Source organism: Prosopis cineraria, unplaced genomic scaffold, assembly GCF_029017545.1.
Source record: "Prosopis cineraria cultivar Desert tree isolate PC_DT_omini unplaced genomic scaffold, ASM2901754v1 PC4, whole genome shotgun sequence".
Taxonomy (NCBI): domain Eukaryota; kingdom Viridiplantae; phylum Streptophyta; class Magnoliopsida; order Fabales; family Fabaceae; genus Prosopis; species Prosopis cineraria.
This window is the reverse complement of record NW_026555335.1, coordinates 9,565,642-9,581,070: the sequence shown is the minus strand read 5'-3', so window position 1 is coordinate 9,581,070 and position 15,429 is coordinate 9,565,642. Positions and strand designations below refer to the sequence as shown.

The 15,429-nt window shown below is 36.9% G+C and overlaps 2 protein-coding genes and 1 pseudogene across 4 annotated transcripts; 1 reads left to right on the top strand and 2 right to left on the bottom strand.

The window, feature by feature from the left end:
- Positions 1-285: 285 nt before the first annotated feature.
- On the top strand, positions 286-4,619 carry LOC129307663 (metal tolerance protein 4-like). 3 transcript variants are annotated; one of them, XM_054948517.1, is made up of 7 exons: positions 286-621; positions 1,432-1,598; positions 1,895-2,093; positions 2,807-2,985; positions 3,070-3,220; positions 3,698-3,828; positions 4,131-4,619. In XM_054948517.1, the coding sequence occupies exons 1-7, from the start codon at positions 402-404 to the stop codon at positions 4,308-4,310; spliced, it is 1,227 nt and encodes a 408-aa protein (XP_054804492.1). In that variant the 5' UTR covers positions 286-401; the 3' UTR covers positions 4,311-4,619. The 3 variants fall into 3 exon arrangements, with proteins under 3 accessions (XP_054804492.1, XP_054804493.1, XP_054804491.1); XM_054948518.1 differs by having other exon boundaries at positions 1,429-1,598; positions 3,773-3,828; XM_054948516.1 differs by having other exon boundaries at positions 293-621; positions 1,429-1,598.
- Positions 4,620-5,236: 617 nt separating this feature from the next.
- LOC129307664 (protein PHOTOSYSTEM I ASSEMBLY 2, chloroplastic-like) lies at positions 5,237-8,366 on the bottom strand (annotated as a pseudogene).
- A 1,324-nt stretch (positions 8,367-9,690) lies between these two features.
- LOC129308672 (transketolase, chloroplastic) lies at positions 9,691-14,078 on the bottom strand. The gene is made up of 7 exons (XM_054949961.1): positions 13,359-14,078; positions 12,853-12,943; positions 12,652-12,757; positions 12,253-12,535; positions 11,794-11,942; positions 11,052-11,205; positions 9,691-10,902 (listed from the first exon to the last, which is right to left on the bottom strand). The coding sequence occupies exons 1-7, from the start codon at positions 13,857-13,859 to the stop codon at positions 9,943-9,945; spliced, it is 2,244 nt and encodes a 747-aa protein (XP_054805936.1). The 5' UTR covers positions 13,860-14,078; the 3' UTR covers positions 9,691-9,942.
- Between the last annotated feature and the right edge of the window lie 1,351 nt (positions 14,079-15,429).

Below are 15,429 nucleotides of genomic sequence, written 5' to 3'. Positions count from 1 at the left end.
ATATGAGTAAAAAACTATATATAAAATTAAAATAAAAATTTTATCTAATATTTTAAGAATTTTTTAATATGTCAATTTAAAAAATTAGAAATATATAATATCTATATTTTGCTAAAAGAAATTACAAAGTTAAGGGAGCCATGGCCTGCTCCTGCGCAGGGGTATGTCCAAAAAACCTGATCAGGAAAAAATAAAAAGCCTTGAATCGCGTGAAATTAGATATAAATGATATTTTATTTTAAAAAAATTCATTATCTAATTCTTTTGGATCTATGATTTATTTATTATCAAGGCGAAAGGCTTGCTTTTATAAGGAGCTTCGATTCGAAAGGAAATGGTATGTTCGAGGATCGAGGCTGATCCTGCTAGAGAGCTTTTTCGTGTGGGGTCGTGGCTTGTTGATGGACGGGAGTTTGGATTCGGATCCTAAGTCGCCATTACTGCACAAGGATGAGCAGCAGGGTCCCAAGGCTAAAGGCGGAGGAGGGCGGCTCCCTCGCCGGAACTCCGTCAACTCTTTGAGGAGTGAATTTGTGTCGAAATTGCCTGAAAAGGTCCGTTCTGGCATCGACTCTGAGTCCTCCAATGTTGATTTTTCCAGAACTGAAGGCTTAGGCAAAGGTTTGGTTCTTTTTATCCTTTATGCCTGGCTTTGACTATTTGATGGCACAGAAAGTGAGGCATTTCAAGGAGTGCATGACAAAACTTCTCTTTGCACAGGAAAAATGTTACGTACTGCCCAAGTTTGCGGTTCTTTTCATTTCTGCTTCCTAATTTTGATGTTTGGTTGACAGAATATGTTTGTGTGTTTTGCCTTCGTTGATTTCATTTGGTTGTCAGTTGTTATCACTTTTCATAAGTATTAATTTAGATCTTCATGCGGAGCTGGAAGACAGAGTTGGATTGCCTTTTAGTCCTGCGTTTCTTATTGCATTTAGCGAAGATAATTGACTTTAACATGGAAGCGATGATGTCAAGAAGACAAAAAAGAAGCAATCATTAGTAGTGCAGTTACTAAAGCTGTCACTGAATTTTTTTAGCCGACAGAACTTTCACATATTTTCCGCGGTATTGTTGCGTTTTCAACTATTTCGTTTGATTTGGGGGAAAAATTGAGCTCGGTGGCCCCCATACGAATCCCAATACATAGTATTGTATACAACACTTTATGCTGCCAAACGCTAGATTCCATGAAAGCTATCTGCTAACTTCTGTTCAGTTATCAATAACTATTTATTTCCTTCAACAATTTGCCATGACAAAACTAGATTACTATTCCTTTCTTTTTAGTGGAAGGTTTAATGCAATTTTATTTTATTTATGCTGCGGAACAACTTACTCTGTTGCAGAATCATGCGTTGTACTTTGAAGTACAAATTTTCCTTGTTTTTCTTTGAAGCGACAAGTTCCCTTTTTTATTTTTCATAGAAGAGAAGGAATACTATGAAAGACAGTTTGCTACTCTGAAGTCATTTGAGGAAGTTGACACCATAGTGATATCTGATGGCATAGACGAGGTAGACAGTGAGGAACAGGCTCAACATGAAAAAGCAATGAAGATCTCGAACTTCGCAAACATAGTTTTATTGGCACTAAAGGTGATACTTCAATATATTTTTCAATACTTCCATTTATGATCAAAATTTCAAGGATCAGTTCTCACTAGAAGGCCCGTTTTTAGTATCTTAGAAATAGTCATCGAGTTCAGTTTTCATTATTATGATTTACTAGTCATGTCTTAATAGGTTTTTTCTACATAATAATTTTATATCGGGAAGCAGAGCCTGACTTTCAACCTCTTAAACTTGTTTCAGCACAATCTCCTTTCGTATTTGTTGATGCTTTGTAGTACTTGATACTCCAGCCGTTTCTGACAATGCATATCCATGTGTAGATTTATGCGACAGTTAAGAGTGGGTCAATAGCTATTGCAGCATCAACTTTAGATTCTTTGCTTGATCTTCTGGCTGGTGGAATACTCTGGTTCACTCACCTCTCGATGAAGAACATAAATATCTACAAATACCCGATAGGAAAGTTGAGAGTGCAGCCAGTGGGCATAATTATCTTTGCAGCTGTCATGGCCACACTTGGTGTGTAAGACTAATTTTAAACAATTTCTTCTGTTGTTTTTATTTTGCCAGCAACTTTAACCAATTTCTTGCTTTCAGATTGTTTATTTGTTGTTTATCACTCAAAAGCCATTAATTTAAAGTTCCTTTAAAAGGTGCAAGCAACAGAAGCAATTTCATTTTGACAATGTTTATAACTTCTTATCATATATTCTTTCGTCTTTTACACTTCTTGTTGGCAGATAGCTGATACAGTTGGCAATGGTAGAGTTCATTCTTATCCAAAACCTGTTCATGCTGTTAATAAAGTTCTACTCTGAATATGTAACTGTTTGTTATATTTAATGCAAACCCATAATTAGGATCATTAATGCCTCAAATTTATAAACTATTTTTGTTTCCTACATATTATGACTAGATTTAAATTAAATGCTACATGTGGCTAATGAAAAAAAGCTCTTGTCCTTTTGAACCAAATAACTAATGAAACTTGAAGTGAACGAGCTCTTGAATTTGCATATACAAAGACGACATTCAGCTTCTGGCTAAAAATGATAATTTGGCTTAGAATCAGTTTCTCATGGTATATTTATTTTTTTTCTTTTGTTATTTTTTTTATAAGAAAACGATCATATATTCTAGATCTCTCCTCTTTAATGATGGCATGTTTAAAAGGCAGAATCATTTCAGAAGAGGAAATAGAAACATTACATCGTTTCATCATTTTGCTACAGGCTTTCAGGTGTTTGTGCAAGCTGCAGATCAATTAATAGAAAGTAAGCCTTCTGAAAAGATGTCTTCTGATCAGCTAGCCTGGTTATACTCTATCATGATATTTGCAACAGTGGTGAAATTAGCACTGTGGCTTTACTGTAGAAGCTCAGGAAACAAGATTGTTCGTGCCTATGCAAAGGTGCGGGCCCTTCTCTTCTTAATCAGCTGCTTTATCAATGGAATCATGATTTTGTTGCATCAGCTCACAAATGCCAATATGCAGGATCACTATTTTGATGTTGTGACAAATGTAGTTGGATTGGTAGCAGCTGTTTTTGGCGATGAATATTACTGGTGGCTTGACCCAGCTGGTGCTATCTTGCTTGCAATTTATACAATTACAAACTGGTCTGGCACGGTCATGGAAAATGCAAGTAATAATCTTCTTTATCTTTGATTTCCAACAAGTAAAACTAAGACATAAGCATGGACTAGAAAAATAATTAAACAATAAAATGTCACTTGGTTGCTTGAGATATACTTATGTGGCGACTAAATTGGGATGGTTGGTTAGAGATTTCTTGGAAGCACAAGCTACACCATTCTTACCCAAGTACATTTGTTTTGACTTCTAACCTCTTCAAGTTTATCGGTTCAAATGTCAATCAAAAGTAAGACATTATATAGATATATATATATATATATATATTATGGTTAAAAAACGAAAATAGAAAGCAAAAGAGGAATCAATAAAATACGTATTGTGTTCACATTTGTGGTGCAAAATTGTTCAGGATTGTAATCAGTTTCAATATTGGAAAAAGTAGAATGGTGATATTAGCACGGCTAAAAATGACTGAGCGTCAGATCTTACAGAATGTGATATAACATATAACTAATGTCCCATGCAGTTTCACTAGTGGGACAATCTGCACCTCCTGAAGTTCTGCAGAAGCTAACATATCTTGTTTTAATGCACCCTGAAGTTAAGCGTGTTGACACTGTTCGCGCATACACATTTGGCGTTCTATATTTTGTAGAGGTACGTTGTATCCTACCAAATAAAATAGTAGGTGTATTTGGTGATGACATAGGTCTGTTTGCAGTGTGTTTTCGAAATTTTATTAAAAAGAAGCATGTTTGCAATGCTGTTTTCGAAGGCATTTTTTATTTTTGGCCAACAGAAGGGCAAGTTTAAAAGTAATTACCTCAACTGTTAGTTTTCAAAATATAAAAAATGGGAACGGCTCTTCAAAGGCAGTGTTTTAAGAATACTGTTTTAAAAACAGTTTAATGAATTTTTAGTCTGCGTCTGTCTCATCAAATGGATTGAATTTAAAACAGGTTGACATTGAACTGCCAGAGGATCTCCCTTTAAAAGAAGCACACGCCATTGGAGAGACCCTACAAATAAAGATCGAGAAACTTCCAGAAGTTGAGCGGGCATTTGTTCATCTAGACTTCGAATGTGATCACAAACCGGAACACTCCGTTCGAAGCACATTGCCAAACAGTGAGCCTTAAGTGTATACAAATCCGTTCAGTGGTCAACAAATATACGTGTCTTGGAACCGTTGGACCTTCGGCAACGTACATTTTTCTGCAAGAATATCATAGCAGTATTCGGCTGTAATGTATCAGACAAGATTTTATAACTTTCATGCTTGCGAGGAAATTTTACAACTTCTCCCAAATCTTTAGAAGGGAACAGGTTATGTCACTTTCTGGTTTGAAATCTCGAAACTTTAATGGATGCTTGATCCAAAATGGTACATGCTCAAAATTTTCGAACGTCAGTATGTCATTAGAATCAAGTTGGCAAGTTGCATAGTATGTTTGTAATGGAGGAATATTCCTGTTCACATGATGTTGCATCAAAGGCGTCTATTTTTCAATATTGTTAAATAGATCAATTCAAGCTCATTCCATATTTTTCAAAATTTCTATATGCTTTAAATCTACACCAATTAAACTGAAGACTTGTGCAATCAGATACGGCCTTAACTTTTTTCTTTTAGGAAGAGGGCCCAAAAATAGCTACTACAGCTGAAAAAGTTTGCTCAGTGTTTACAAGGCAAACATTACACTCTCAAATTCTGTGTGATCACTTTTGCTACAGAAACTGGAATGCTATTAAGTAAAACCAATTTTTATTGCTCCTCTGCAATACTTCTACCCCAAAAATACAAGACAAAACAATCTTCTGTTTGCTATGTCCACTGGCTCTCTTTACCAAAAAGCAGAATTATCATAAGAGATATGTTGCAGTACAAAATCTGTAAAACAATAATAATATCAAATACTACTTAAGCACACTATTGAAGACAACATGGTGTTAAAAGACATGGTAGTTTGGGAAGCCCCCCGGTAAAATAACAGCAAAAGAAGATAAATAATGCCCAATCACACTACTATAGTCTAAAGTGCCACAATAACAAAGAGGACGTACCTTAAGAGTTTGGAAGTAGCCTTCCATTATACATTTTATCAAGTAGCTTCCTGCCTCGGGCCTCCTTAGGAGACCTTTATTGTTTGGCAAGCCAGTTCCTAAACAAACAGGACAGACAAGCTTTCCTCGACCTATCCATGAGATGAAATAATGATCACTAGCTGAAGTGAACTAATTGCACATGATAACTAGGTGGAATGAGAACAAGTAACCAAAAAAAAGTGTGAAAATTGAAAAAGAACCACAAGAGGCATAAACGCTCATCATTTAAATAAGAATAATATTAAAAAACTCACGCACGCAGCATGCATTGTTAGGACACATGAACAGCAAAACTGAATGTTGAAAATCATGTGACAATGAGTAGGAGAAAATATATTTTAATAATAATTGAGGCGGGGTAGTCCCGTAGCCCAGGCTCTTGAAATTAGAGCCATGTATAGTTACTGCTAGCCTACTGTTTGGAAGGTGGAATGGAAACATAAATACACACGCATGAGCACGCACAAATTCACTTTCATCCCACATCATTCTTCTTAGCAAGTAAATGGTTCTTGTTCAAAGTAGCGCAATGGCTCAAAGAACATGAGCAATGATAGAAACAAATACTGTCAACTGAACTGGTAGGTAGGCTGTAAATTGAAGGTTTCACCAGGCTCCTTGGAATAATGTAATTGCAGGAATGAAACATAAGTCTCATTATGGAGTTTGATGAACTATGAAATTTAAATCTCATTTTGTACTCTCCTTTAGAAAATTTATTTCATGCAATGTGTCACAGCTCACAACCCTGTTTCCCAAAACATATTGTGGAGGAAGCAAAGTAGAAAATATAAACTGAGGGAAAATTTGTGTGAAACAAGAAGTGTAAAGTGATGCATCAACAGGATCTCCATGTGACGGAGAAACAGAACTAGGAAATTACAGTTGGGTCTGCTTAGGTAACCATTTATAGAAGGAGAAGCCAAGGAGGGAATCAGATAAAATATCTTTCAACTAATCTGTATTACAACTTTAGACCAATCATTCCATGCTCACCAGACCATTCCATGCTCAGCCATTGTCACAACATATCAACTTAACTAGATTTGCTATCAATGGACACTATATTAGAGGAGCCAAATACAAAACTGAAAGTTCATACCGTAACAATTTGGACATTCTGTAAACTCGTAAACATCTTTGGCTCGCTTCCTGTTAGAGCTTTCCATTTTCCTGTACCACCACACATATCACCTAAATAAAAAGTAAATATCTTATCGACCAGAGAATGTAAATAGCAAGAGGTATTTATTCATTTCCTAAAACAGATAGAAGAAAGTCAATTACACCCACTGAGTCAAATTAATAAAATGCATGCATATGGTGCCATGACTAAGTTACAAAAAACAGTATCTATCTAATGGTAAAAAAAAACATTATACATGAATCTTGGTTGTCTTTATTGTAATGTAAGACTATATATTTACAAGTCAGTGACCTTTCAGGTTCTTCTCACACGAGTCTGAGACTCTGAGTTAATATGTAAATTCAAATCTTACTAAGCATGAGACATGCTGCTATGAATATCATGCTCCTCGTGCAAATCTTTTGATTATCCACATCGTGCAATGAAGAACGGAGATAAACAGTTTCATCTGTACTTACATATCACAGCACCACTTCCCCCACAATTCCTACAAGCAGGTCTTTCCTTGGCATCCAAAGCAATAGCATTTGTTGCAGAAGTAGGTCTTCCAAAACCACTTATCAAAGGCACAGTTGAACATAAACAAGAGAGACAATGTCGCCTGGAGACTGTTACTTGAATTTCCTGTAAGAGAGATCATTTTATATTAATACCAGTGGGTTTTAATCCCTTTTCAGTCAATCATGGGATTGATTATGTGCTTCTTGAGCATGTTTGCCATAATTTACCACTTTATAATCCCAATGCAGTCAGAGAATACTCCTTCCAAAATCATTTGCACTTTTACACAATTATTAATCCATCCAAAACCAGTAAAAGAACACACATACATGGGACCAACAGTTTTCCCAAATGCCCCAAAAGGTAAGGGTACCAGACGGAGAGAAGTTACCCAGTCATTTCCACATTGTGTAACTTATGGCATTTTCATATGCATTCCAATTCTTCTTTCCATTTAGATTAGGGTACTAGAGAAAATGGATGAGTTCTAACAAGAAAGTGCCTTCCATACAATACAAAATTATTTGACTTACCGATCATACACTATGAACAATTTATTATCATTGTTATTATTTTAAAAAAGCAGTGATTAAGCCTTGCAACTCGGCCAAATAAAGGGCTGCAGGAACATGCCAATAATTTTCAAAAAATGGGAAGCACTAGTCAATAATCAATATCAAAAATAGCTGTAAGCCACGAAAACATTAACTATTCTACAGGAACAGCCAATGCACAGTGCATGATACTCTTAGAAAAACGTGGGCAAGGCATGATCTTTCACCTTGGATGGTATTGGTGACTCTTTTCTGTCTCCTGAAACCGAGCTCTCTGCTTCATTACTTGCTTTAACATACATCTTTCCTGAGAAGATAATTACCAATCATAAAATAACCATAGAGGAAATCTTCGCCTTCCGAAAAACAAAGGTTTTCCATTAGATGACAGTTAAATCTAACAATGAACCTCACTTCTGTAAAAGCATATAGAACAATATAAATAAAGCCGCTTTCCCTAACCCGCGACCCAGGATAAACACAATAAGCGTAACAACCAGCATCATAATGATATTTATTCGCGAAAAGAAGCATATGGGTGTCTCTGTTCATTCTGTCGACAAGTTGAAGCAGGGAATAAAGCCAATAGAACCAAAATTTCATCTTAAGCAATGAAATTGAAGTAATCATCGAAAGAAAGGAAAGGGAGGAGAAACAGGAAGAGGAAACTCACGTTGATTTGAAGAGAATTGAGGAGTTGAAGAGACGCAAGAAGAGAGAAAAGAGAGTGCAGTAGAAGTCATCGTTTCTCTGTCCCTCTCCAAGTGTCACGGCGAGTGAAACAGAGAGGTAGGGGTTAGGGGCAATATCCACCATGTTTTCCTTCAGAGGCCAAAGAGAATGTCCACGTCCTCCGTTTCATCAGCACTCGTATCTTCTTTGCCAACTGTGAATAATTTTTTTTTTAATCCCATCACCAATTTCCTAAAAATCTTGGGGTTTTATCACCTTTCTTGAACTCGAACCCAAGCCAAGCTCATTCAACTCTCTTAATTGGTAATATATGTATAATTTCTTAGTTAATATTTATTATAATCTAAAAAGCTTATAATTTATGCTGGATTTAATGAATAAAGCTAATATCTCATAATGTAATGAATAGTTTAAATCTCAAACATTTAGCATTTCACCATGTCTTCAATAAAAGAATATAATGATTAAAAAATTATAATTCTATATGTTTTTTTAAATTTGAATTGGTTTAGTATTAATTTTTATGCATTAATTTATACATGTATACAATATGTAAAATACACCTTTAAAGCTGCCTACGATCATCCACACGTTTCATGCCTTAATCATTATTTCTCATGATTATTAGATGCATCTCAACAAATTTATCTTTTTAAAAGAAACGCATTTTGTGAAAAATTAACTCTAGTAATAAAAACAAATTAAGGAGAAAGTGAGATTAATTTTAAAAGCCACGACTATAATGTAAAGGCCACCTCTCTTTGATGAGAATAACAAAGATGGTACTTTTTTTTTGAGTTGGTTTTCTATTTGATATTTTGAAAAGTGTAGGTATTTTAAATTCATTGTCTACCCACTCTATGTCAGACTAATCCGGATTTCTATGTAGATTGGGCCCTTAGCATAGTGATGTTGCAGGTGTCACTAACGAGACACAATTTGTGTTTAGCTGCATGTCTACATAGCTTATGACTCGAACACAAAATCTAAAATTAAGCTGTCTAAGCTCCTAACTGCTTATAGACAAATGCCCGTTCTACAACGATGGTGCTTAAATGGCTTAATTTTATTGATCAAGCAATGGTAGGTCCCATGTGCAGATGGAGCACCGGGTACAATGCACCCAAGAAAATTCAGATCTAGCTCCCCAATCAAGACTGTCAATATCAAATTTAGACTCTCTAAATTTAATATTAATTGTTTTTATATTTTTACTAAATTTTTATTTAAAGAAATGCAGAATTAAACATAAAGATAATCTTTTAACTCTTATTACATTAAAAAATGATTTTACTGAAAACTTTAAACCTACAGTGTCTAAACTAGATTTGAAGGGTCCAGTTGCCATGAACACACCACACGAAAGCCAGAGGACCCAGAAAATCCAAGCAATCAATGCAGGAGGAGTATTCTGAACCACAAAAAAGAATTTCCACTTGCCCCGGGAAGTGAGGATAAAACGTACATGCAAACAGCTTGCATATGCTGAACTGAATTCTAAATCAGCAACCAAGAGCCTTGATTGACAATCATGATCATTGAACTTAAACCACAGCACAATGTAAAACTCAATAATCGAAGAGTTCGTTACAAATTCTTCATTATTAATTCTCTCCCTTTGATCTAATTTTGCTTCACTAGGAATCATACAACACCACAACCTAATTTTTCCTTATTGCAGCAAAAGAGACTGTGCTCGTGATAATCTCTCTCTTCTACCAGACCGGTCGGTGTCAAATCCACAACTTCGGAAGAATGAGTTTTCGCAACTTACAACAGTTCCTTGGCTGCAGCAATTACGGCTTCCTTCGTGATACCGAACTCCTTGTAAATTTTTCCTGCTGGAGCACTTGCTCCGAATCGATCAATTCCGATTGCTTTTCCCTTGCTTCCAAGAATCTTCTGCCATCCAAATGTCGATCCTGCCTCGATGCTAACTCTTGCGGATACTGAAGCTGGGAGAACACTCTCCTTGTAGGCACCTGACTGCTCCTCAAAAAGTTCCCAGCTAACAAGAGAAACAACTCTCACAGCCTTCCCTTCATTCCTCAAATCGTCAGCAGCTTTGGCGGCAATTTCCAACTCCGAACCAGTTCCGATCAAAATAACATCGGGCTTGTTACCGGATGAGTTGTCGGAAATGATGTAGCCACCCTTCTCAACTCCTTCAATAGAAGTTCCGGCAAGTTGGGGCAGCTTTTGCCGAGAAAGGGCAAGAATTGAGGGTCTTTTCCTGTTGAGTACTGCAACTTTGTATGAACCAGCAGTTTCATTTCCATCAGCTGGACGGAGCATCAAAATATTTGGCATTGCCCGGAAGCTTGCCAAGTGCTCTATTGGCTGATGAGTTGGCCCATCCTCCCCAAGTCCAATTGAATCGTGGGTCATAACATAAATAACACCAGCTTCTGACAGGGCAGAAATTCTAATGGCAGCTCTCATGTAGTCAGTGAAGACAAAGAAAGTAGCACAATATGGGATCAGCCCAGGGCTATGAAGTGCAATGCCATTGCAAATTGCTCCCATTCCATGCTCACGAACACCGAATCTAACATTGCGTTCCTCAGGAGTATTCTTTTGAAAATCTCCAAACATTTTCAATAAGGTCATGTTAGAAGAGGCAAGATCTGCACTGCCACCAAGCAAACCAGGAAGAACCTTTGCAAGGGCATTCAGGTTTTGCTGAGACAGATTTCTGGTAGCATCAGCAGGACTCTCAGTAGTGTATGTCTGAAATTTCAAACAAACTCTAAGGTTGATCAATATTCCAGAAACAGGTTTTGCATAGTTTAAAAGTTTCATGATGAAAATATGCACGCCATCATGTGAATTATAACACTCATTGAGCGCAGTTTGATCAGATTTGAATATTTACTCACAGGAAGTGCTTTCTCCCAACCAGCGGGTAATTCACCACTTATAATAGACTTCAACTCTGCAGCTTCCTCCCTGTATTTCTTCTCATATTCAGCAAACTTGGCATTCCACTCAGCTTCAAGTGCAGCACCTTCAGGGGTGTGGCGACTCCAGTGGCTGAGAATAAGAAAGTGTCATTCAGGATTATATAAATATTAAGAGACCGATAGAAAACAATTAGCACACATGCTTACAAACCCAGACATGCACATGAATATATATTTTGGCAAATGTGTCATAAACTAATAATCAAATATAAATTGTTAAGAATCCCGTACAATGAACTTCATCCAAAGCAATACAGAACAGGCATGATCCTACCTTCTACATTTTTTCAAAGAAGTTTACCACATAAATAGATGCTAAGCTATATCATTCAAATTATTCATATTCACTAAAAAAATAATTAGGAAAAGCTTCTGTTATCTCCTCAAGATGGGGTTTAGTTTATCATTCTATCTTGCAGGAGGGGCAGTGTTCTTCCCCCTATAATTTGGCTCAGCTGTGTCCTATCTGTATATAAGACACAAAATAACACTTTTTTCTATATTTGGACATACATCAGCACCGTCACTGTGTCAGTACAGAGTCTAGCGTGTGTAGATATCCAGCACATATCATACAGCTATACACTGAAACACCAGAAAATATGTATATCAGTTCTGTATAGGCCATCAAAGAAATCTCAAATCCCATCATCCATACCGCTTAACATCTTCAGGCACATGGAAAGGCTCATATGGCCACCCAAGATTCTTCCTCGTGGCATCCACTTCTTTGGCACCCAATGCACTTCCATGCACACTGTAGGAGTTAGCCTTGTTGGGAGAACCATATCCAATAGTAGTGGTCACCTGTAAAAAAAGAATTGTTTAGAAAGACAACTCCATCAAAGCAGAACAAAACTAAAAATGTTTTAGTTTCACGTCAATTACTATCAGCAAATCCAAAATGTGGAGGCCTATTGAAATATATGCATGTGGGTGCGTGATCAATATAAAAAAAATGAACAAAAAAAAATCCCATCATAGAATATGATAATCAAGTCATTTTATTTTAGTCAAATCAAGTAACTTGGGAGGATTAATTTGAATGAACATATCAATTTTCAAGTTTTTGCTTCTAGAAATCTGTTTGCTTCAATATGGTCTCCAAGAAACTAACCTTGATTAAAGTGGGCTTGTCTTTGACAGCTTTGGCTTCCTTAATGGCAGCACGGATATCATCATAACCAGTATTTCCATTCTTTACCCAAATAACATGCCATCCAAGTCCTTCAAAACGCTTATCAACACTCTCAGTGAATGCAATCTCAGTGTCACCATCAATGGAAATGTGGTTGTCATCATAGAAAGCAATGAGCTTCCCAAGGCCCCAGTGCCCAGCAAGTGAGCAAGCTTCATTTGAAATTCCCTCCATTTGACAACCATCACCCAGAATCACATACCTGTGGCAATCAAATGTAATTAGTAAAATGCGAAACGAAGAAGGCATTACACGTTCAAAGATCATAATAAAAGTGGTGACTTAGAGCTCGTGGGAGATAAGGCGTGGGCATCTCACGTGTAATGGTCAACAATCTCATTATCGGGTTTGTTGAATCGGGCAGCCAAGTGCTTCTCTGCAAGGGCCAATCCCACAGCATTGGCAATGCCCTGGCCAAGAGGACCTAAATAAAATAAGGGGAAAAAAAATGAGAGAACAGAACAAACAAAGAATGCAAGAAAAGGTCACAAATTCATACAAACAAGGGAGATATCCGACCTGTTGTTACTTCGACTCCAAGTGTCTCAAAGTTCTCAGGGTGTCCAGGAGTTCTGCTTCCCCATTGGCGAAATTCCCTCAAGTCTTCTTCCTAGATTTGATGAGAACACCATGAATTTAGTTTGATGAATATCTTATGGTTTATGTGCTCACAATCACAATTTCATGAATGATCCTGCGAACTTTGTTCGGGTGTATGTTTGTGCGACCAATAACAGACTAAAACAAAACGTCTCCAACAAAAGAAGCTATAAAATCATTTCACAAATTAATGCAAATGAATTAACAGAAATGCAGCGGAAACAATATACAGGTTCGCAACTGTACGAAGACTGTTTGCTATCCATTATACCAACCCTTTACCCGCTAATTCCGAGAAACCATTTCCTCATCAGATAGGTTAAACACAGATAGATTTTCAACTCAGACACATTTAAATTAATTGAAAAACTCATAGATCCAAGTCCAAAGAAGCTCCACCAAACACCATGGCGAATGAAGCTCACCTTAACACTATCATATCCAGCGAGATGAAGCAAAGCGTACTGGAGCATGCAGCCATGGCCAGCAGACAAAACAAACCTGTCACGGTTGAACCACCGCGGGTTCTTGGGATTATACCTCATCACCTCGTCGTAGAGAATGTGACCCATCGGAGCACAACCCATGGGCAGACCCGGGTGACCCGAGTTGGCCTTCTCGACGGCATCAATGGACAGGAACCGAATAGTATTAATCGATTTCTCAACCAAGGACGCCTCAGTGGTCTTATCCAAAGTCTCAACAGCCGTAGCACGGACTACACTGCCAGACCCAACCCCACGACGACGCGAAACGGAGGCCGGCTTGGTGGAGGAAGAATTGGAAGAATGTGACTTGAGACCAGAGAAGGCAGGCAAGGAGACGCCGGAGAGAGAGATACGGTCAGAAGAAGAGTTGAAGGAGTGAAGAGAAATGGCTCGGGCCAAAAGGGCCTGGGAGAGATGCATGGAAGAAGAGGAAGCCATGGATGGAGAGAGCCCCGAGAGAAGAGAAGAGAAGAAATGGGGATGCAGAATCGGAGCTTTCCAGTGAGGGAAGAATTTAGAGAGCAAAAAGGTTTGACTGAACAGTCCGAGAAGGGGCAGGTCCGCAGGTGGAGGAGCGAACTGATGCTTAGATTAAAGCAACGAACAATCTCCACCTATGCTTTTGGGTAGGTGCTTCTCTACCTCTCAATCTTTTTCCCTTCGTTTTGATAACAAACGCAATACATATTTATCTTTCATTCTGGATAATTGTGGCCTTTGGTATATATTTATATTATATTGGCCTTGGACATTTGGACATTGGTGAGGGAAGCACTCTCTAATACTTAAGAGTTTGGTAATATCATATTAGTAAAAATTAATTCTTTTTAATTATTAAGATCTCATATACTTTCTTTATGAATCCTTTGAATGTTTGGTAAAATCGGTGGTACTGCCGCATTGCTCTTGTACGTGGCTTATGATGATTATTGAAATAATTTTTTATTCTTGTTTACTTCTCTTGATTTGCATTTTCCTTTTGTCCCCCTATATAAATGTTAGTTCCAAATTTTAAAATATAATTATTACTTTTTTTTCAATAATACACTTGTTAGATCAAGGGCGTTAAATGAGGATAGTTAAGATTTAAAATAGAAGGAAAATTGAAAAAGAAAATTCTTACATTATATATAGGTTTTGTTTTCTTCTTGGTTTGTGTGTGTTTTTTCTACTAGGACAAGTATCTAGAATGGAAGAAGTGTTTAATTAAATCCCACTAATATATATATATATATATATATATGTATGTATGTATGTATGTATGTATGTATGTATGTATGTTTAATGTTATGTTAAAATTTTAAGCTAAAAACAAGATAAGTATATAAATTTGATAGAGAAATATTTATTCTTATAATATCATATGATAGATCATTGAAAATTTTCGCATAGTGAAGTTGAGTTTAGCAAAAGGGATATATATAATTAGAAATGAAAAATAGAAAATGAGAGAAGGCCATGTTGAGAGTGAGATTTGGTTGAGATGGGCTGTTGGAGAATGAATATACTAGAGTTTATCCTCTTTGAGTTCAGATAAGGGGGTCAAATACTTGTCGCCACCAACCCACCACAAATTCTACACCTTAGCCTTTGAGTGGCGCCCATATTTTGTCAGGGTCACGCCCATCAAAATTAATTCAATTCATTTTATGTCTTTTTCTTGGCATCATCCTCTCCAACTGCAACTCAGTGAAATAACATGCAAGGTAAGGCAACGACGATAAACACTTTCTGAATTTTTGTTTTAAACTTGAAAATAGTGATGGCTAGTGAGATGGCAGATTTGTCCCCAAAAAAAAGTAATTTTTAACTGAGACCGCATGATTATCATTGTTAATAATATTGAATACTGGTGGGTTTTGTCTCACAATACAAAAAATAAAATCACAAAAACAACAAACCTCATGTTACCAGAAGAAGCGTAGGACTTCTGGACTTGGCTCTGATGATCATGTGCTTATGACGCGTTTGATAACATATTAGAAAACCATAACAAATTAAACGCGTC